This window comes from Nicotiana tabacum, chromosome 2 (assembly GCF_000715075.1).
Source record: "Nicotiana tabacum cultivar K326 chromosome 2, ASM71507v2, whole genome shotgun sequence".
Taxonomy (NCBI): domain Eukaryota; kingdom Viridiplantae; phylum Streptophyta; class Magnoliopsida; order Solanales; family Solanaceae; genus Nicotiana; species Nicotiana tabacum.
In genome coordinates this window covers 127089395-127111670 of record NC_134081.1, presented here as the reverse complement: position 1 = coordinate 127111670, position 22276 = coordinate 127089395, and the positions used below count along the sequence as shown (strand labels likewise).

Here is a 22276-nt window from a genome sequence, read left to right as displayed (position 1 = left end):
CTATAGTCACGTAGTATATGTTTTAGATGAGGTAGAATGAGGCTATACAGGTTCGAACTCATGATCTTGCATAGAAATTTTCAGACTTTGACCTGATAAGCTAGACGATGTTTACGATAAGTGGTGTCACTTATTCCATTTTATGATTTTGTTATTTCTTCATTTGAATTATATATAAATAATTAGTAAAGATTTTCGACGAAGCGTTATCGTATAATAAGTATGTTATGGTTTTCTTAACGGCTCAAAAGGAGATAAAAATAGAAGGAAAAAAAGGGACATCATTAATGTAACAGAATAATGTTGAAGAATTGGGATAGGTGGTAAAGTGAATTTTTTTTTTTTGTCTTGGGAATCTTGTTCATCAGGTCATGAGGTGGAAGAAATCTATTGGATGGAAAGAAGTATATCTTACTAGTCATTTTGTTACAATGTTTTTACAAATGCTAAACGACAATTAAATACCTGTTTTTTCAATTTCAAGTATATTCATATTTCAATGAGTGATATTAATTAAAATTCGATTGAGTTCACGGTCGAACATTATGGCTTGTTAATTGCTCTTCACGGTGTCCATATTTGTCTCAGTAGCTTTGATGCAGCACTTAGTATTATTTTTTTTTGTGTATTTTCGTATCCCTTGACTTCTATTATTACTGTCTTTGTTTCGGCTTTCTGTTTGCATTCCTTAGTGTTAGTTTTATATTTTCGATTCGGTTATCAGATTTGGTTTTCTTGGTATCGCCCCTTCCATTTATTTTTTTCCGAGCCGATGGTCTATTGAAAACAATTTTTCCGTCTTCTCGGATAAGGATTGCGTACAATCTAATCTCCCTAGACCCCACTTGTGTACTCTCCCTTGTCTCGCCATTTCTTTCCTTTTAACAGATCTCATAAAAGAAAAGTAGAAACAGAGATAAAGAGTTTAAATTTTCAAGTGACAGTTCCCAGCTAATCGGGAAAAATAAGCATCAACTTAATACAATAGAACTAGGAAAATAAACCTTGTAATGAAGATTAGTTTTAAGCAACTTCTGAGGCCATGAGAATTTAATAAATCGTAACACATCTCACTATTTCTACCACAACTTGCATCTCACCCACACTACAAAAAGGGTAAACTGTAAAGTATAAACCAGAAGATATTGGAAAGAAAAGAAAAATGACTCAATAAATTGTTCTAACATACTCCATATATAACAAACAACCAATCGCACAATCTCTTCACTACACCATCCAACTTTTCAAGACCATAATTTTGAAACAGCTTCCAAGCAAATGGCTACTGTTGCTTGCACTCAGGTGGTCTCTCACCGGGTTGACCGTCAGCTGCAGGTGCTCCTCCACTCCTCTGTGTAGTCGAGGAATAAGTAAGCATGTCAGAGGTTTATAAAGGAGATGAAGTAAACTTCAGCAAACATAAAAAGAAATGGATTATACCTTGCGACCAGCAGATGACTGCAATGATGATTGAAACAAAGAGAGGGAAATGGTTAGCACTGATGGACATCTCAACTAACAATGATATTTGTGTTACTAACAATTCAATTACCTTCTTCTTGGTCTTTGTAACATGTTCATCCTCGTCCTCATCATCATCATCTTCATCCTCCTCTTCCTCATCCTCTTCATCCTCATCTTCATCATCTTCATCCTCATCATCTTCTAAGTCAATGTAATCTTCATCCTGAGCAGCTTCCCCAGTAAACCATGAAACTGCATGTGGAATAATCTTATCTCGGATAGTTGACCTGCATAAATCATAAGCATATGGATCTTTAACAACTAAAACGAACATATAGTTGACATTATAGTTTGTTTATATTCTGAATTTGCAACATCCACATCCAAGAAAATCACACCCATGTGCTTGAGCAAATTGATTAGTTCAGCTTGGCTTTTACCCAATATCATAGTCTTGTTCCATCAAATTTTGAAGTTCTTCAGCCTATACAAGAAAAGAAAATGAGTTACAAACCACTTTAAATTGTACATGTGTGTGTTTTGTGTAATGGAACCACTAGAGCAATTCATACAGCATCTTCGTCAATATCTTCTTCGTCATCTGGTACTTGAGGTGGACTAAAGAAGTTGAAGAAACTTTCACATTGTTCTGTTTTAGTGATAGGTTTGGTGTTCTTTGACCCCTTCTTTGGCTTCTTCTTCAGAATCTTTTGTGTCAAGCATTTACCTGGATACCATTCAATCTCGGTCCTACAAAATTCAGAGAGATAAGAAGGCATTGTGGGAAAATAATCACAACGATGAGATGAAGAAACCTTGCTTGCTGATTATGAGGTGGTGACATACCCTATGGCCTTCTCCAAAATTGGTTCATCTTCATCAATCATGTGATATGTCTTGGTCAGCACAGTGTTTGTGAAGTAGGGATTAGTCTCAAAGAAAAATTCAAGCTTAAAACCCTTTGGATTTTCAATCCTCGACCACTTTATATCCTTGAGAAATTTGAGAGCTCCTTCATCTCGCTCAGTAATCTGTAACTCATAGAATAGACCAGATTAGTGCCATTTTCTGGCCAGTTATAAAAGTAAATATAAGGAACCTGAATAGAGGATTTATCATCAACTAACCTCTTCAGCTAACACTTCATTATTCTTCATTGCAGTGATCCAGAAATCAGGAACTCCTTTCTCTATATAAAAGAGAAGAGACAAAAGCTATTTGTCAACAATACTGATGGTCATAAAGCAACAATCAAGGAAAATTGATAATCAACATACCCACTGCGTCTTTATCCTCTTCCTCATCTGCTACAGCAGTCTGAGTTGCCTCGCCATCAACTTCAACAACTCCATTAACAATTTCAGATCTCTGCGAATGTTTTTTTACTTAAGTTCAGTTATATCAAGGCAACTGTATCGACGGATGCAAAGAGGTAAACGAAGCAACATGGCAGACCTTTGTATATAGTGGCTGATACTGCTTCTGGTACTTGGCTTCAAGGGCTGCTCTCTCCTCAAAAAATTTTGCTTCCAATTCATCATGTTGAGTCTGTGTTTAACAAGATGACAACGATTCAACATCAACAGGAGAGTATCTAGATACTAAAGTTAATTAAAAAGCAACATAAACACAATTAGGCATCTAACACACAGGATACCCTGTTAATCAGGTATTGTGCAAAAAAAAACAGGCGACACTGCTGACCACCCGCGGTTGCATTTTCTTTTAAAACAAGGACCACCATGAGTTGCAGATTCTGGTCCCACCCTATTTTCTCTGTTCTCCTTGAAAACTACATTTTGTAGAGAGAGGGGCTTTCTGAAAGGCCAGAAACTTTTATGTAGTCCGATGAAGCGTGTTCAACCAGCACTAATAAGGCCATTCCTAGTGAAACTGGTGGAATTATTCCAATTACCTATGTAAGTCTCTGATTTTTTATTTGCTCATCATGTGACCTAATCTTGATAATTGATATTGAAGGAAAGAACATTTTATTGAAGAACTCAACAGCTAGATAAGAATGGGAGAAGGTGCAACATCGAATCCTGATGCATTACTTTACTTGGAAGAAGATCTTAGCTCACCTCTCTCATAAGTTTGAACATAATTTGGAAACTAGTGCATAATGTACCAGATGAGTCGAGGCAGATAGTATTGTGAATGGCACTACATTAATCAATGCAACCGCCATTTAGAAAAACAGATGGTGGAGGGGATAATTACCACACACCTAAGCCGAAAACCTACACATCCATTAGACAGGCTCAGGTTCCTATGGCAAAAAGGAGTAAACATGTTCACTTCTACTGAGAAAATGCTTACTATCAGAAGCCAAAAAATGTGGTCCATTGAACCATTAACATCCAGTGAATCTATACAATCTTTAAAAGTTCTATAATCAATGCCGCTTGGACTCCCACTCCCATAATCCAACCCGCCCAACCCCTGCCTTTTCTAGTACAGGTCAGTCAGAATGTAAAACAATGTAAAAGAAACTTATGGGCACGATCCCTGCTGCAACTTAGCATCTACAATATGTGTTTTCATTTAGTACAATCAACTTCCCATCATTTGAATATCAAAATTTCTTACATACCAACCTAAAACTTCATCAATACAACTTAAGACGTGATAATCTTCAAGAACCAAACTAAACCAAAGAGGAAAACCACGAAAGTAGACCAAATGACAAAGAGCCTCATACAAATAAAAGATTGGGGAACAGAGGCAAAGTTTGAGAAAGCCCCAGTCTTTTCATTTTTTATCAACCTCTCCACAATTAAACAGATGGATTGAACTCATACAACCTTTTGTTAATGCTTGCGAAAAACAAACAAGCTCCGAAATCTCTTTTTGAACCATATAAATGAATTTAAATATCTAACAGGATAACAGTTATCACAATCATTAACAAGAACCATGTTTGGCAAGAGGCACATAACATAGGCAAAAACTAGAGAACTTTATTGAAATACAAAATGATTTGCTAAAAACGGCACGGTGCCACGAAAGAACATATTTAAACAACATTGGATAAGAATACCACTTGCCTGAATCTCCCTCAGAACCTCAACTCGTTTTCTAACATTGGGAGATAAATTCTCTAGCACGTTTGAGTGCTTCCCAGTTAGGCCCTGAAGCTTATTCTACAAAAACAAACCGCGAATATCACAGCCAGTTCAGAGCATAGTAATAATCTCCATAAAGCAAAAACAAACAACGAACGGAAAAGATGAATAAAAAACTCACTTTGAGAACATTAACAAGGTCGTCACTGTCATCAGCATTCAAAGCTACAAAAAAAGATATTTAGTTAAGAGAAATTCAAACCCAATACAACAAAAATGAAGAGAAACAAAGAATTAAGACTATAGGATTCTGTTTAAGTAGATAAGGTATTTACCAGCTGCGAGATCGGCAACGTTGAAGTTATCTTTGGTGTTGCTCATTCTGGATTTGCTGAAGCAAGAAATCAGAAGAAGCAACCAAAGGGAATAACCCTAAAAACAGGGGAGGAAAATTGGGGAAAGAGATGAGAGAAATGGCTAAGCGCCCAAATTTAAGCTCTTCTCTATCTCTGTCAGAAAACCTAGCAGCTTACTGGGTCCAATATATTGACTCTCTTTTAAGGCTGTGTTTGGTAGACTATAATATTGAATGCGAATATACTAATTGATTTTCCTTTTTCTTTCTTTGTTTTTCTCCTAATAATTTGCTTTTTTATTTATGTTTAGAAAAGGATTTTAATTATGTAACATTTTTAAAAAAAATACTCATTTAATAATCAGCATAATTTAAGTGCGATCCAAAATGACTTTTTAAGACATTAAAACACAAGAAATCAAATGTGATTTTGTTAGACAAATTAAGACGAGCATGCAAAAGCATAACTCCTACATTATTACGAGTTTAAGTTTCATACGTTATCAGCTCAGAAGACTTTTTAATAAAGATGTATCTAAATTTATGACATTGTCATATGGTTTGTACATAAATATCTTGGAATAAAAACACCACACGAGATTGTTTACCTTTTCTTAGTTTAGCTTCATCTAGTAAACTCAAAATCTCCTTACCTTCTACTATTTTTATGACATAATCACCCTAAATACTCAAAACTTTAATTGCTCAATATTTGGTTCTCGAGATTAACAACAAAATTAAGAGTCGATATTGGCACTTGCTTCAAAAAATTTAAATACTTCTTGTTTGAAACTCTTTTTTCAAAATTTTGAAATTTGAACCAAACACCACCACCATTAAATGATTTAAGTTAAAATTACACCTGCTTCTATTTGACTATTCTCATTGAAAAGTGTTTATTTATACGCAACATCAAAACGTAGGCATAACTGTTCGATTACAAACCCTCCCAACCCATTATTTATATCTTTTTTTCCTCTTAATAATCAAAAGCCAGCAGTTTCATCATCTTGTGTTCCCTTTTTTCCTACTTGTCCAGATATTTTTCTTCTTTAAAATTGAAAAAATCCCCCGGTTCGATACATAACACGCCCGCCCCTCATTGTTCAGAGTTGACAACCATCTATATGCAGTTTGCTCCCTTCTGAACCTGTTAACATCATCATCTAATTTCTTTATCCAGCAACATAAATACCACTTTACAACAGTACTTATTAAGAAAATTCTCCGGAAAGCAAAATACTTGCCATTATACTAGTGCCAGACATTTAAAGCTGTATCTAACTAACAAATATAATGGTTTAACTCAATTGAGTACACTCAGCGCAAGCAGGGGACAAAAAGTATCATGTATGATTTTTAACTCCAAAAACATCCATGCTTTTGGAAAATATTCTGCAACTTTTACCTACATTATCCATCTATTACCATCAGGAAGAAAAATGGGAAAGCAAAGGATGATACATGATCACATAATTTCTAGAGACAACTGACAACAGCATCTTTAAAGATGATACATCCTTGGATTTCAAGTTTCAATCCAGAGCAACAAACAGATATTAGCTCTGTAATTATCACATACCAAAAGGTCACTATCGGAATAAAAATTAGCTCTTCCAGCTGAAGTTGTATAAAATATAACTAGTGGGGGTTCTACGCTTTGTCATCTCCATCAACTTCAGAACCAACTTTTGGTTCAGCAATTTTGACACTTTCCGGTGCCATGACACGTCCAGTCATAGGATGAACTGGACGAGTGTCCCGTGGACCTCCTTTTTGTCCCATAGCTAGCATAGGCGGAGGAGGTAATACACCTGCTCGGAAAAGAAGACGTTCAACCGGTTCTGACGGCTGTGCACCAACAGATAACCAATATCTGCAGACCCGCAAAGATCAGGTAAGCAATACATGATTGTATGATCCTAAAAGCTATCTGATGATCAGAGAGTATAAGAAACAACAAGTCGTAGGTCTTGCAGCAACTAAAAGCAAAGTCAGAATACAACCATTTGAGCACTATTTTCCTTTTGGACATTTGCAAGAATAAACTTGAGTGATGGCAATCTCATCCAAAGAGAGAAACAGTAGCAAAAATAAGAAAGTTTATAAAACAGCAGCACCACGCTACTGCTACTGTAATTTCTACAATAAGAAACAGGTCCTACAAATATCAGCTATAAGTTAACTCCCTGCTCTATCCTGGAGTAAAATAAAACGGTTAAAAAGGAGATACAAACTAACAAGTATCATTTCTTAATCTGTCTTTATGTGTTGCTGATAATTAGCCTATCAAAATCACAGCTACACTCCAAATTCCCCCAACCAAGTCCACAAACACATATTAACTTACTGCTTACACCCAGCACACTGAACAAATGAACCCTCGCATCATGTTTATAGATCCATGTCCACAGTAACAGAACAATCAAGCGAAGATCTTTAATTATACCAAACACAACACTCAGTTATGTTTCACTCTATCTGCAGTCAAGCAAGCTCTAAATGATTATGGCAGTCAAAGTATACAGTGCAGCAGAGAACCATTTATGCTCGTCATTATGTGTGAATGGACAACATCATTCTTAAAACTTAAAGAAAATAAATTTATTCTTTTATATTTTATGTTACCATTCTCAAAAAACTTAAAGAAAATAAACCCTCCCGGATGAGTTAGCATATTGTTCACCCCTTTACCCAGATGAGTTTTGTTTTTTCAGGACGCATTTCAATCTTAGTGAGGCAGCACTCAACTTGTCAGACTCTCAACAAAAGGTAAACATTTAAGCATCTCATATAAAAATTATAGCTCCAAGTATTCATAATTATAATTTTCTTTTATAAGTATAACTTGTCATATGAAGCATCTAACGGAAGGAAACCCATATACAACTAAGTATACAAAATCCAAAGGGAACCCCAAAAAGAAGTGGCCGTTTTACAGTGGTATAATGCTTCTTATCACTAAAATTAAATATGCTCGTATAGTCAAATGTATCTCAATTGCGTCGTTTTCCTAGTTTTTTCCCATAATAGTCTACATTGGTCCACCACCCAGCTGCATCTTTTCTATACAATTTCCTCAATATCTCAATTCAAACAGCTTGGTTGCTTCCTCATGTATATCTGCAATAGTCAACCTAGAAATTACCCAAACATCTTAAATTTCTTCCTCATATAGACCTTTTTTTTGAAATGGTAAGGTATTATAGATATCAAAAAATCAGCACCAAGAGAGTGCTGTGGTTACATCCCAGAAAATAACAAAAAAAGAAAACCCTCTGTGTCTATACAAAAGACTGTCTGAATTCTAGTAGGGTTTCACTATCATCTATCCAATCCTGTTTACACCAAAAAGGTATCAACAAAATGCAGTATTATTTGATCTTCAAGAATGAATTCTCCTGTCCTTCAAAGCATCTCCTATTCCTTTCTTTCCATATGCACCACCAAATAGCCGCTGGTATTGTATTCCAATCCTTCTTCATTTGCTTTGACATTCTTTTTCTATTCCAGCATGACAGTAACTCAGCAGTAGTGCTTGGCATCACCCATTTAATTCCCAAAATGTTCAAAAATAATTGCCACAATGGTGTGGCAGCTCTGCAGTGTAAGAATAGATGATTGATAGTTTCTGTCTCCTCTTTACACATGTAGCACCTGTTAACTAATTGGAATCCCCTTCTTTGTAAGTTGTCCTGAGTTAAACAGGCCTTCTTAGCCACCAACCATTCAAAACAACTAACTTTCATAGGAGCTTTCGGCTTCCAGATTTGCTTCCAGGGACCGATAAAAAACTGATTTACTTCTTTCATTAAAATGTTGTAACACGTCTTCCTCATATATACCTGCAATAGTCACCTTAGAAATTCCCCAAACACTTCCAATTGCTACACTCAGTCAGATCCCTGCCCACACTTGCTCGTTCTTTAACGGTAGGTGGGTAGCTCATGAGAAAAATTTGTTCATGTTCGTTTCTGCTTCATGTATCTAATAGGAATCTGCTTTGTCCTTCGTATTCAGCGAGTTCATAGGCGACTATATTCAATTTGAAGGACTACCGACCAGATGAACAGAAAAATTAAGATAACAAATTAGCAAAATCTGTTTTACGTTACTACAATGTTATTCTTGATTGTGCATCTATAAACCAGTGTTAGCCATTCGCATTCATGGCCATTAAAAAAATTTCAATGATACTGTAGATCAAACAAGCTTAACCAAAATTGCTAAGCTACCAATGTTGAGCTCCCACAATTTGCATATGCAACTAGCATTAGCTTCAAGTAGTCATATTGCTTTCTAGTAGTCTTACGGTATACTTTGTCAGACAACAAAAAGAAAAAGTACGATATATGAACTAAATATTTATCAATATATGATTGACTAGTTTCTACTTTCTATTCAACCCATTAATTATCCATCCAATCTGAACTTTAACAAGAGAGCAGAAAATGCAATTCAAAAAGCTCTAAATTAATATATGGAACTTGCTTAGTTAGGAATCATAACCAAAACAAACAAAAAAACATGTTCCGGAAATAGACTTACTTTACTCTGTCAAAATTAAGACCCATCCGTTTGCCACCATCTTGACCTGTACAAATGAAAATTGTACAAGATATTCATCAGTGCCTATCGGGATAGGGGTAAGGTCTGCGTACAAATTACCCTCCCCAAACCCGTATTTTACTGGGTTATTGTTGTTGTTGTATATTCATCAGTGACTATAAAACATTATATTCCTTCTGAATATTTTTATGAAGTACTATATGCCCCCAACCAGCCTAAATTAAATACAGTACTTTGATAACTAAAAATTCATAAGTTGAGATTCAACAACTGAGGTTTCCATCAATAAAACTTCTATTAGACTACATAAGGATAAGAACCCATATAACAATTAGTTAAAAGAGAAAATCAAGCTGAAAAATGACAATTATCACATGGATTAATTCAAAATAAGGTGAAATGACCAATGTTTAAGAGCTCATAACAAATAATAAGCAAAATGATACTCCATAAATTAACTTCCCATGACAACAGCAAAATCTCCACATACGTCAAAAGGAGAGAAGAACAGCTTTCTACTGAAGAACAAGGTAGGCTACTGCTTAAAATTGAACAAGGTAGGGTTACCTGGGAGAGGATTGTAGTAACCGAGGACTTCCAAGTGTTTGCCATCTCGGGGAGATCTACTATCCGCCGCCATTACTCTGTAACAAGGTTTGTTTTTGCATCCAAACCTCGACAACCGCAATCTTACCACCATTTTTCTCTTCTTCGCTCTCTAGTGGCGGCAATAGCAGGGTTCCGACGGCTGAGTTTTTGTAATCGGGGCTTGTTAGCGGAGAATGCAAATTGTGAAAAATTTGTCCTCCCTATCCCTTATCCTCTTTACTTTTCTTTTTTTTTTCCTCCTCTAATTTATCTTTCTCTTGGGTAGGTTGATGACTACACCAAAAGGGTAGCAGGGTAAGGGTGAAATTCAAAAATAATTATATTTATAAGTGTTAATTAAAAAATATATGCAATTTCAAAAGTAATCTAAATTTAGCCACTTTGAATTATCTGAAATATTTTTATGTAAAGATAAATCTGAATGAAAATACTATTCAAAATCTAAAAAATATTCTAGCATAATATACTGGAGTTTCACTATAATATATATTGGAGTTCCAGCATAATATGATGAAAGTCCATACACATGTGATCTAGTATATTATGTTATAATCTTCCGTGTGGTGGAGTCCCAGCATAATATGCTTGAAGTTTATACACAGTGTATCAATCTCCAGTATATTATGCTGGAACTTTTTGTGTTGCAACAAAATAATGACTATTTTTAAAAACTTTGCAAATGCTTGCTGTTTTTTAATTACCGTTACGAAACTGATTAGCCCGTGCTATTTTCACTTAGGATAAGAGTTTCTCTTCTTTCTTTCTTTTTTTTCCTTCTGGCTGCAATTTTTATTGGAGGGCCATTCTTTGGAACTTGAATACTACTATATTTCATCAATAATCTGTTTCTTTTTAAAAGGTCAAAAACATTCGAGGGTCATTTGATTTTAATAGTAAAAGCGCATTATGTATTATGTGAATTTAAGGTACATTACGAATTTAAACTCTAACAAATAAAATCATAGTAGTAATATTTAAATAGAAGAAGATAAAGAAACAAACTCGTTTCCCTTGAAATGTGATTTACTGATTTTTTGAATTTTTTTAGTAAAAGGGTGTTGTATAAACGAGGGTTGAGGAAGTAATAAAGGTAACAAAAAAGTACACGACTGACGTCCCAAAAAATAAAAAATGGAGGTTTTTATTATTTGAGATAACGATAGAGGAGGGTGGGAAGTGAAATATGCCACTATTCGATAAGCATTTCAGAGTCGCACTATCTTCCTCTCGTGCCATTCATACAAAAGTGCCACGCATTTTATCACACCTAACAATACTTTTTCGAAGTGGGTCCTCTAAACTAGTTAGAGGCTAAATTAAAATTTTAATTTTATTGGTTTTAAGTTTTAGTAAGACGATTTAACGTGTTAATAGAATTTTCAAGTTTGGCTCAATCCCAAATGACTCGCTTAACCTGTTTAAGGTTGGGTTGGTTATTGACCCGTTTATTTATTGAACTCAACATATTTTGATCAAATGCATCTCAATCTTTTTAAAGATTGGTTGATTTTTAGTCCAAATTGATCCAGAAGTAATTTTGCCAAAATATCTTAGAAATAAATTTATTTTTTTATTTGATATATTATATATAACCATAACAAAAAAGAAAAAGTCTTATTTAGTAATTATACAATTCATAAGAAAACAACATATATTAACTAAAGATTGATAAGAGTTGGGCGGGTTGGGTTATGACCCAAATTTTAGTCTATCTTGACCCAACCCATCTTAATCCGAGTAACTTTTGGACGGGTCAGACTCAACCCATTTTGACCCCCTCAAAATCGGCTCAACCCGCCAATTTGACACCCCTATATATTAATAAATACATTATTAATAAACGTACTTACTTAATGAACATTTTAAGCCCAACTGTATATGAACTTCTACCTCTTCTCCCGTATACATCTCGTTTTTTTTTTACAGAATGGTGTGCAAAGTATCCTATATTCACATAGAATTCGAAAAGAGACTGCAACTCGAGGGATTTGATGTAGACAACTACCCTAACGCAAGTATTAGTGGATGATTTTCACAAGATCCGTGACATAAATCATAACACGGAGACTTCCTTTTATACATCTCAAATTATCACAATAAAATGTTCAAAAAGTGTAAACCAAATGGTAGAGGTGTACAAAGAAAATAGATAAATCGCACCAAACCGATAATCTGAGTCAAACCGGTAAAAAAAATTTGATATGGTTTGGTTTGATTTGATTTGATTTGGTATTGGATAATAAAGCCCGACCATAATTGGTTTGGTTTGGTTTTAATTAAAAAAAAGTCAAACATAAACCAAACTAACCCGATAGTACATTTATATAATTTTTAAAAATATTTTATACATATAAATATTTATTGTAATGTAATTTATAAATATTTTTTAAATTTTTTCACAGTTTTATCTTTAAACTTATTATTTCAAGTTTAGACTTAACATTCTTGAATGATAAATAAATTTTTTAGCTCATAAATGTAGTAACTCAAATAAAGTTCAAATCAATACTAATGCTAACAAAAGAAATTCAATTCAATACTAGGAATGACGATAGTGTTAGATAATTATTTTAGTTTTATATTGGTTTATAATGAAAATACATAACTTAGTTTATCTTTTTTTTAGTGCTTAGTTATGTAATTAATATTAGTACTCATTAGCTATACTTATTTTAGCATGACCTATATAGTATTTTTAGATTATGTTAATTTTTATTATGGCTTATTAATTAGCAATATTTGTTTTATGTAATTTTATTATTTATTTTTGTTATTGAATATTTTAGTATAATGCAATGACTTATCTCATATTATTGTATTAGTTTCTTGGAAAACACATTATATAGTTGTATTTTACTAGGATTTAAGAAATATTTGGAGCACAAATTACATATTTTATGATATGAAGACTTTACCGGGAGAAAACCCAAAAAAATCGAGAAAAATCGAGATTGAAAAACTCAATTTTATTGGTTTGATTTGATTTATAAATTTAAAAATTAATATCATTAATTTAGTTTGATAATTAAAAAACTCGAACCAACGCGACCCATGTACGCCCAGCCAAACGACATATGACATCTGTTGCTTGCTGCTACCACAGACACCTGACTCTGCTTTGTGTTTGTATTTATCCCTCTGAATATTTTCAACTTAAAGTCAAAGAACGGATAAAGCTTGCCTTTGGCTTGTTTGGTCCTTTCCTCCCTAGGGCCCTAAACAAGAAAAACATTCAAATAGACACTCAAACTTTAAAAGCAAATTGAGAGTTGAAAATATCAATGTCGATCAAGAAGTGTTTAAGATTGAGGTTCTTGGGTGAGATATTTGTCATTTGAATTGAATCTCGACGCTTAAGTTTTTCCCTAGCAAACAAAGTCTTTAACTATTTATATAAAGTAAAGCCATTATTCAATCCGTTATTTTTAAAACTATAGATTAATGTCTTTAATCATATAATGCATACTTCTTACTCTAACATGTAAAAGGTCTTGTTTTCTTGCACATATTCCATGTGTAACTAATAGCTCATATGTTTACTAACCAAATATTTGATAACTGCAAAAGATTTAAGCTCACACAAAATTCAAAATATAAATCATAAGATTACAAATTACGATATGCCTTGTAAAAAATTTGCTGAAATACATACAATTATATTATATGTAATAGTATTTTATAAATAGCTTAATGTGATGTGTATAAAAATTTGATCCAAACGATAAAATAAATCTTTACTCAAATATCGACTAAGTACGTGTGAATAAACACTTAACTATAAATAAGTATCATTTTTATACTTAAAGAAACTTTGGTTAACGAACTGTATTAAATCCTAAATGAGAAATCAAAGTTGATGAGTTTCACCTACACAGTGGTCGTTAAATAGAGGTTATATATCACAAAATTCAATTGCATCATTTATAAGTTAGTAAGACCTAAATGGACAAAACTAATAAAGTTATGGGTCAAACAAAAGTTTCTTGAAAATTGAGGGACTGAATGACGTGGGGTAAATGAAGTAAAAATACAAATGGCAACATGCTCCGAAACGGTTCGTTACACATCGCTTTTCCTTATTTGCTTTCTAAATCACACACACACACACACACAGTGCACCGTCACCGCCCTCCCCCGCATCCTACCCCATGCCCCTACCCCCCACCCCTTCTATACAATTTATACTTGCCCTGTACTGTAAGTCTCACCATTTTTTTCGTCTGCAAAAAAATATTCTCTCTCAGAAAACCCAATTCCCATGTTCAGTGAGTTCCCTTAATTTTATCTGCAAAAATTTGAACCCAAATCAGAGTTTAAAAACAAAGGAGTTCTGGTTTTGAACATTAGAGATGGAACAGGAGAAAATGGTAACAGATGAAGTCATCAATGGCGGACTACTAACAGTGAAAGAAGAGCCAGTACTATTTCTTGATGAAGAAGACATTATTGGCAATAGTGAATTTAGTAGCTCACTACTGCCAAAGCCATTGGAAGGGTTACGTGATGTGGGTCCACCGCCTTTTTTGAAGAAAACATTTGAAATGGTGGATGATCCTAATACTGACTCTATAATCTCTTGGAGTAATACCAAAACCAGCTTTGTTGTTTGGGATCCTCATAAGTTCTCTATTGATCTTTTGCCTAAACATTTTAAGCACAATAACTTCTCTAGCTTCATTCGCCAGCTTAATACCTACGTAAGTTTCCCTAATATATCTTACTACTTGTTTTCTATTACTACAATTGTTTTTTTGAATACTTAGCTTTAATTTCTATTACTACAAAATTAGCTGGGAAATGAATACTTAGCCTTTAATTAATGTATTTGCTGGTGCTAATTCTGAAATATGGTGAGTTCAGTTTTGAAAGTTAAATTTAGTGTTTTTAAGGAATGAATATTCAAATTTCTTTAGTGAAGTGGTAGTGATTGAGTTGCATGATAAGTAGCGGAGCCAGAATTTTCATTAAATAGAGTCAAAATATAAAGAAATAAACTCACCAAGAAGTCAATGAGTCAAAATATAAAGAAATAAACTCACCAAGAAGTTAAGGGGTTATATATTAAAAAATATTACCCAGCTATACTATAATTTTCCGACGAATGAATGTCGAATGACACCCCTTGGGTGCATGTGGCTCTGCCACTGTGTGGGATTACATAGTCGGTAAAGTGTGTTTACATACTATCCTCTCTGGAACGCACTTGTGGGATTAAGTTTTTTTTGGTTGTTGTTGTTGTTTGTTGTTGAAGTAGTGATTGAGTGCGCATGTATTTGGTTAAGTTTTAAATTCTTTGCACTTAGAGCTTATAATATATTTACGTCACTTATGGTCATTATAGTTTCTTGATAAGCATTAATAGGTAATTTGATAAAAATGGTAATTGAGTTGCTATCACATGTTAAATTTCACTTATAGTGGAAAAAAAAAGAAGTAGTCAGTATAAGCATTAATAGGTAATTTGAATAAAAAATGGTGATAGCTTGCATCCCTTATTAGTGCCCTTCCCCGGACTATGCGTGAAAGTTGGATGACTTGTGCACCGGATTGTCCTTTTTTTTTTCGTGTTAAAGTATATAAACATAAATCCATTTCTATTTGATTATGGGTTATTGTGTAATTAAGTATATTTTGTTTTGTGGGGTTTGTAGCGTTTCAGGAAGATTGATTCAGACAGATGGGAATTTGCAAATGAGGGGTTTCAGAAAGGGAAGAAGCATTTGCTGGTAAATATAAAGAGGAGAAAGCAGCAGTATACTCATCAAGGATTAGGATCAGGATCAGCACAATCTTGGCTTGGTTCTTGCAATAAGGATGGGGTTGAGGCTGAGTTAGAGAAACTGAGAAAGGATCAAAACACATTGAAAATGGAAATTCACAGTCTAAAACAACAACAAGAGAACACAGAAAGCTACTTAGCTACTGTTAAAGAGAGGTTACAGAATAGTGAGACTAGGCAAAAGTATATGGTAATCTTTATGGCAAAAGCATTCAAGAATCCACTCTTTGTTCAACATTTGATTGAGAAGATTAAACAGAGAAAGACTTTAGACAATGGCACAGTCACAAAAAAGAGGAGATTGGCTAATACTCCATGTGACAATAAGTGTGATGGACATAGTCTTCAAGTTCAAGAGGAGTTCACAACAATCAAGTCTGAAATACAAACACTTTTCTCTTCTGATGAATCAAACAGTCCTGCGAATGAACAGAAAATGAATGGCCAAGACATGTCATCTGAGAACTATATATTGTGGGAAAAGCTAATGGAAGATGATATGATATATGAAAATGGAGCAGAAAATGATAAACATTACAGTGATATTGTTCTTGAACTGGAGGATTTGATTGCAAGTTAGAGAGTTTGTGGAGCAAGTTAGTTGTCCTGGTTCAGCACTATGAGATAATTGGTATAGCTCTGCTTTTATTGTTGTTGGATTTTTATTCTGGCTTTTCAACAATATTGTGACTATGTTTTTCGTGAGCCGAGGATTTATCGTAAACAGTACCCCCACTACAAGGTAGGGGTAAGGCTTCTGGGAAATAACTATTATCATGTGAACTGTAAAATTCATAGTTGTACCTTTTCATTGTGCAGGATGGCAAATAAGGAAGCAGCTTTTTTCAAGAAATGTGGTTTACTTCTCTTTCAACTGCACAGGAGCCAAAATCAAGAAAGTGGGATGGTGTTTAGATTATGTGTTTATTGTCATAATCTTTATCAGTTAGTGACTAACAATGTACAAAGTTTATATAACAAAAACATAAGATCAAAATATTAAGGTGGTTTTTGTTGTTCTTAGGTGGTTGTTTAGTAGGTGCACAGGAGATGTAGGCTTGTTAACCATATTGCTCTGTTCTACTCTGCTTTAACATTAATACTGTTTCTCAGCTTTGATGTTTCAAATTGTTGCCTTATCAATCAGACTGGACAGAGTTTGTCTCTAAGCAGTGGCGGAACTAGGTTGGTTGAATATATATTAGATGTTGAATCCCCTCAGCGTCTTCACGTGTTTACTTTTTTTATTTTTTTGAATCTCCTCGGCGAAAATTTTGTAGCTACAATTGACAATATGACGTCGCTTAAGTTAGGTACATATTCTTTTCATTTTCTCAGATAAGCAAGAATTTAATTTGCCTATATAGAAACAAACTATATATTAGGAGGTTAAAATAAAATGCATGTAGTAGATTTTGTTATTATAATGCTTCCAATCAAAATTTCAAGCGATGTGTATTTTGAATTAGAAGTAATTTCGAGAATAATGATCGAAGTGGGTAGAACAGACAGACAAGATAGATGGATGTTCCCCAACTTTTGACAAATGTGGATTATCAAAATCCTATCTTTTTGCCTATTCCAGAATGGTATAATTGTATGGATCTAAAACGCACTCAGCTATTTACTGGAAACTTCAGCTAAAATCAGAGATGAAGTGTGCAAATTAGAGCCACAACATCAACATTTATTAGTCATAATAAAATAATAATTGCCACATCTTGTCTATTACAAACTGGTAGCCCACAAAAATAACTATTAGTGACGCCTCTAATTATTGATCATGGCTTGCAATTATTTTTTAGTCAAAATAATAAGTTACTCTTAAACTATTGATCAAATCCCTGCTGTGATACACTTTTTGCGGACGAAAATTATCTTACACTCAACCTTTACGGCATGTGCCTAAGACACACCACCTTTTTTTGACCAGTTTTTTCAAACAAGTGCAATGTCACACACCAATAAAATCATGATACGTGTCATTATTTTTATTAAAAAAATAAATCACATAAAATTACAATTACACCCCATAACCATCTTTTCCATTTCATCTCTTCCTCTCCGCAAATTACCCCTTTTCAACTCATCTCGCCGAACACCCCATAACCATGAAATTAGATACCTTCACTGCCACCCTTTTCCACATTCATCTATCTTCCATATCCGACAAGAAAATTATAATTACACCTTTCTTTCCATTTCTTTGTGTTCTCCCTCGCTCTCCATTATCGTCGATAATATCGGAACCACCCCTTCCGATTTCAAACCAAAACTTAGTAGCCCAAATAGATTTAGTTTCAAATTTTTGACTTTAATTTCACATCTAACACAAGAAACTCAGGACCCAAAACTCAAAATTAGAAAAGATATTATGGCTGCCCAATTCGCTGTCAACTTCTCCGACTAGCAAACCACCAAATTTTAGATACATTACAAGTTTAAACTTTATTGTAGATTACTTCCAAGAGCATTAATTAATTTATTATTGAAGTAAAACTCAAATCTTAGTTAAAGTTAAAAAATGTAGGTATTATGTCAGTCGAATGTGAAACTTAATCTGATATTGAAATAGAGATGAGATGCTAAGAGGTTATTTTGTGATGTCCCAACGGGATCATATTTGGTGGCAAGCTGATGGAGCAATTGTAGAAAATGTGAGTAAAATTTATGTGTAAAAGAAGTTGGAAAAGGGGGACAATATATGAGGAAGAAGAAAAGAAGCGAGGGGGTGGGGTTCTGGGAGCCAAATAATTTAAAAAATAAAGAAAATAATTAAAATTTTGACACGTGACAATTAAACAAGGATTGAAATTTTTGTTCTTAAGTGTTCACATTCTTTATTGTTTTGATTATGCACGCGTATGTCATGTAGTAATAGTAGTGTGTCTTAAGCACACTCCAGAAAGATTGGGTGCGTAAGAAAATTTTCGTCCTTAAAAATGTGTAACAGAGATTTGGTCCATAGTTCAGTGGGTAAGTTTTGTACAGAACGTCCTGAATAATCAACTCGTTTGCCAAGCAGAGTTTTTGCCAATTTTTTTATTTAAAAAGTGTATGGAGTAGGTCGCCTATTGGTGCGGCGACCTGTTGAAAATTTTGGAAAAAATTAAACAAATTAAAAAATTATTAGGTTCCCTACTGCCAAAAGGACCAAGTTAGTGACGCATCTACCTAATTGTTAATCATGTGAATTTTTATTTATTTTTTTAAATTTTTTGTTATAAAATATAACTCAAAGTAACAATATGGAACAAGGAAAAACAAGCTAAGAGATATAGAGAGAAAGAGAGGAGAAATTCTATTACAAGGCCTTTATATAGGCATGAAAAGTGAAGAAAATATGTCATTGAATATGTCATTAATCATTTAAGATGAATATCATGGAGGAAGAGTAGATATCCACCATAATTTGATATTTCCTATAATACTCCCCCTTGGATGTCCATAGATAATGTGCATCGTTAAAACCTTATTAGAGAAAAAAAAAATCTCAGTGAAGGAAAAAGAGTACACATGTTTAGAAATACGCTTTTTGGTTGCCTCATTAAAAACCTTGCAAGGAAAACTCAGTGGGACAAAACCTTATAAGGGAAAATGAGTATACCACGTATTAACTCCCCCTGATGAGATCATCAATTCATATCCTTGAGCCTTCGCATCCCAATCTTGTACACTAGTTTCTTGAAGGTTGACGTCGGTAGAGATTTGGTGAACAAATCAGCCATATTATCACTTGAACGGATCTGTCGCACATTGATATCACTATTCTTTTGAAGATTGTGTGTGAAAAATAACTTTGGTGAAATGTGATGTGTTCCATCTCCTTTTATGAATCATCCCTTCAATTGAGCTATGCATGCTGCATTATCTTCATACAAAATTATGGGTAGTTTGTCACACTTCAAACCACATTTGTCTTGAATAAGGTGTATTACAGACTTCAACCATACACATTCTCGACTTGCTTCATGAATAGCAATTATCTCAGCATGATTAGATGAAGTAGCCACGATTGATTGCTTAGTCGATCGCCAAGATATTGCAGTGCCTCCACATGTAAACACATAGCATGTTTGAGATCTAGCCTTGTGCGGGTCAGATAAATACCCATCATCGGCATAACCAGCAAGATAGGGATTGCAATCATTACCATAAAATAAGCCTATATCGATAGTCCCTTTTAGATACCGTAATATTTGCTTGATTCCATTCCAATGTCTCCTTGTAAGAGCAGAGCTATATCTTGCTAAGACATTAACTGAAAAAGTTATGTCAGGCCTTATAGTGTTAGAAAGATACATTAGTGCACTAATTGCACTAAGATATGGTACTTCAGGACCAAGAAACTCTTCATTCTTTTTTTGAGATCGGAACGGGTCCTTATTCACATCAAGTGATCGAACAACCATCGGAGTACTTAATAGATGTGCTCCATCCATGTAAAACCGTTTCAATACCTTTTCTATGTAGGCAGATTGATGAACAAAAATCCCGTTTGCCAAATGTTCAATTTGCAAACCGAGAAATAATTTTGTCTTTCCGAGATCTTTCATCTCGAATTCCTTCTTTAAATAATCAATTATCTTTTGGAGTTCTGTAGGAGTTCCAATAAGGTTTATGTCATCAACATATACGGCAAGTACAACAAACTCCGATGTTGTTTTCTTTATAAAAATACATGGACAAATTGAATCATTTATATAACATTCCTTTAATAAATATTCTCTAAGGCGGTTATACCACATTCTTCCTGATTGCATTAGACCATACAAAGATCTTTGCAATTTAATTGAAAATATTTTCCTGGACTTTGAATTATATACGTCGGGCATTTTAAATCTCTCTAGAATTTTCATGTATATCTCATTATCAAGTGAGCCGTAAAGGTAGGTTGTAACCACATCCATTAAATGCTTGTCAAGCTTTTCATGGACAGCAAGACTAATGAGATAACAGAACGTTATAGCATCCATAAAAGGAGAATACGTCTCTCCATAATCGACACCAGGCCTTTGTGAAAATCCATGTGTAACAAGGCGTGCCTTATATCTTTGTACCTCATTTTTCTCACTCCTTTTACGTACAAAGACCCATTTATAGCTAACAGGTTTAACACCATTAGGTGTTTGGACTACAGACCCAAAAACTTCACGTTTCGCAAGTGAATCCAACTCAGATTGGATTGCTTCTTGCCATTTTGGCCAATCACGTCTTTGTCGACATTCTCCAATATATTGAGGTTCAAGATCCTCATTATCTTGCATAATGATAGATGCAATATTGTATGCAAATACATAATTCACCACTATATTCAATCGATTCAAATTTGTCTCAATATCTATTAGATTTATTGATAGTTCCTTATTTTCTTGAGTCTCAGGCTCATTGATATCCTCATGAATCTCAGGATTGGTTAAATCATGGGTTTCTTTATGAGACTCTTTCGTAGTGTCATCTTGATAATTTATTTTCCTTTTTCTAGGATTTCGATCCTTAGAACCCAATGGTCTGCCACGCTTTAGGCGTGCTTTTGACTCATTAGATATGACAGTAGAAGATTTTCCAACAGGGACATCAATACGGATTGGAACATTCTCTGCATGGATATGTGATTTCGTCATCCTTTTTAGATCCGAAAATGCATCTGGCATTTGATTTGATATTTTCTGCAAATGGATAATCTTTTGCACATCTTTTTCACAAATAGAGGCACGTGGATCAAGATGAGACAATGATGGATTTTCCCACAAAATTTCCCATTTGATTTCACCGATTTCTCCCCCTAATTTTGGAAAAAATGCCTCATCGAATCGACAATCTGCAAATCGAGCAGTGAATAAATCTCCCGTTAATGTTTCGAGGTAGCGAATAATGGAGGGCGATTCAAACCCAATATATATTCCTAATCTTCTTTGGGGACTCATCTTGGTGCGATATGGAGGTGCCAAAGTACAAAAGTATTAGAATTAGAAACCTTTTAGTTTACGATAGAATGTGCCTCAATTGCACTAATTCTTGTCCAATACATGCCACAAGATAAAGACGGGAACTTCTCAATAACTCTTTTCTGGCCAGAGATATTCTTGGTAACGATGAGATATTCAAGATTATTCTCATCTATTGTCTCAATATGAAATCCATTTCAACGGATATCTTTAAAACTCAACAAGTTCCTCTTGGACTTGGAAGAGAACATTGCATTCTCTATGATAAGTATTGTTCTCTTAGGCAGAGTTATATTAGCTCTTCCAGAGCCTTCAATTAGATTACTACTACCAGAAATTGTAGTAACATCTGTCTTACACATACTTAAATGAGAGAAATATTTCTTCTCTTTGAATATTGTATGTATTGTACATGAATCAATCAAGCAAATATTTTTACAATTGAACTTTGATCCAAGTTTGCTTTGAAAGATATCCATATTTG

General features: G+C 34.1%; 3 protein-coding genes across 3 annotated transcripts; 1 reads left to right on the top strand and 2 right to left on the bottom strand.

Annotated features, from left to right (window-relative positions):
• Nucleotides 1-991: 991 nt before the first annotated feature.
• On the bottom strand, nucleotides 992-5058 carry LOC107821860 (nucleosome assembly protein 1;3-like). The gene is made up of 12 exons (XM_016648315.2): nucleotides 4868-5058; nucleotides 4714-4757; nucleotides 4515-4610; nucleotides 2920-3012; nucleotides 2742-2832; nucleotides 2592-2653; nucleotides 2311-2495; nucleotides 2037-2214; nucleotides 1905-1948; nucleotides 1553-1751; nucleotides 1441-1458; nucleotides 992-1351 (listed from the first exon to the last, which is right to left on the bottom strand). The coding sequence occupies exons 1-12, from the start codon at nucleotides 4911-4913 to the stop codon at nucleotides 1283-1285; spliced, it is 1125 nt and encodes a 374-aa protein (XP_016503801.1). The 5' UTR covers nucleotides 4914-5058; the 3' UTR covers nucleotides 992-1282.
• A 1274-nt stretch (nucleotides 5059-6332) lies between these two features.
• Nucleotides 6333-10309, bottom strand: LOC107821861 (small ribosomal subunit protein bS16m/bS16c-like). Its single transcript, XM_016648316.2, has 3 exons — nucleotides 10024-10309; nucleotides 9436-9481; nucleotides 6333-6763 (listed from the first exon to the last, which is right to left on the bottom strand). The coding sequence occupies exons 1-3, from the start codon at nucleotides 10154-10156 to the stop codon at nucleotides 6541-6543; spliced, it is 402 nt and encodes a 133-aa protein (XP_016503802.1). The 5' UTR covers nucleotides 10157-10309; the 3' UTR covers nucleotides 6333-6540.
• A 3921-nt stretch (nucleotides 10310-14230) lies between these two features.
• On the top strand, nucleotides 14231-16867 carry LOC107821863 (heat stress transcription factor A-7a). Its single transcript, XM_016648317.2, has 3 exons — nucleotides 14231-14762; nucleotides 15717-16475; nucleotides 16664-16867. Exons 1-2 carry the CDS (start codon nucleotides 14415-14417, stop codon nucleotides 16422-16424), a joined length of 1056 nt encoding a protein of 351 aa, XP_016503803.1. The 5' UTR covers nucleotides 14231-14414; the 3' UTR covers nucleotides 16425-16475; nucleotides 16664-16867.
• Nucleotides 16868-22276: the final 5409 nt, after the last annotated feature.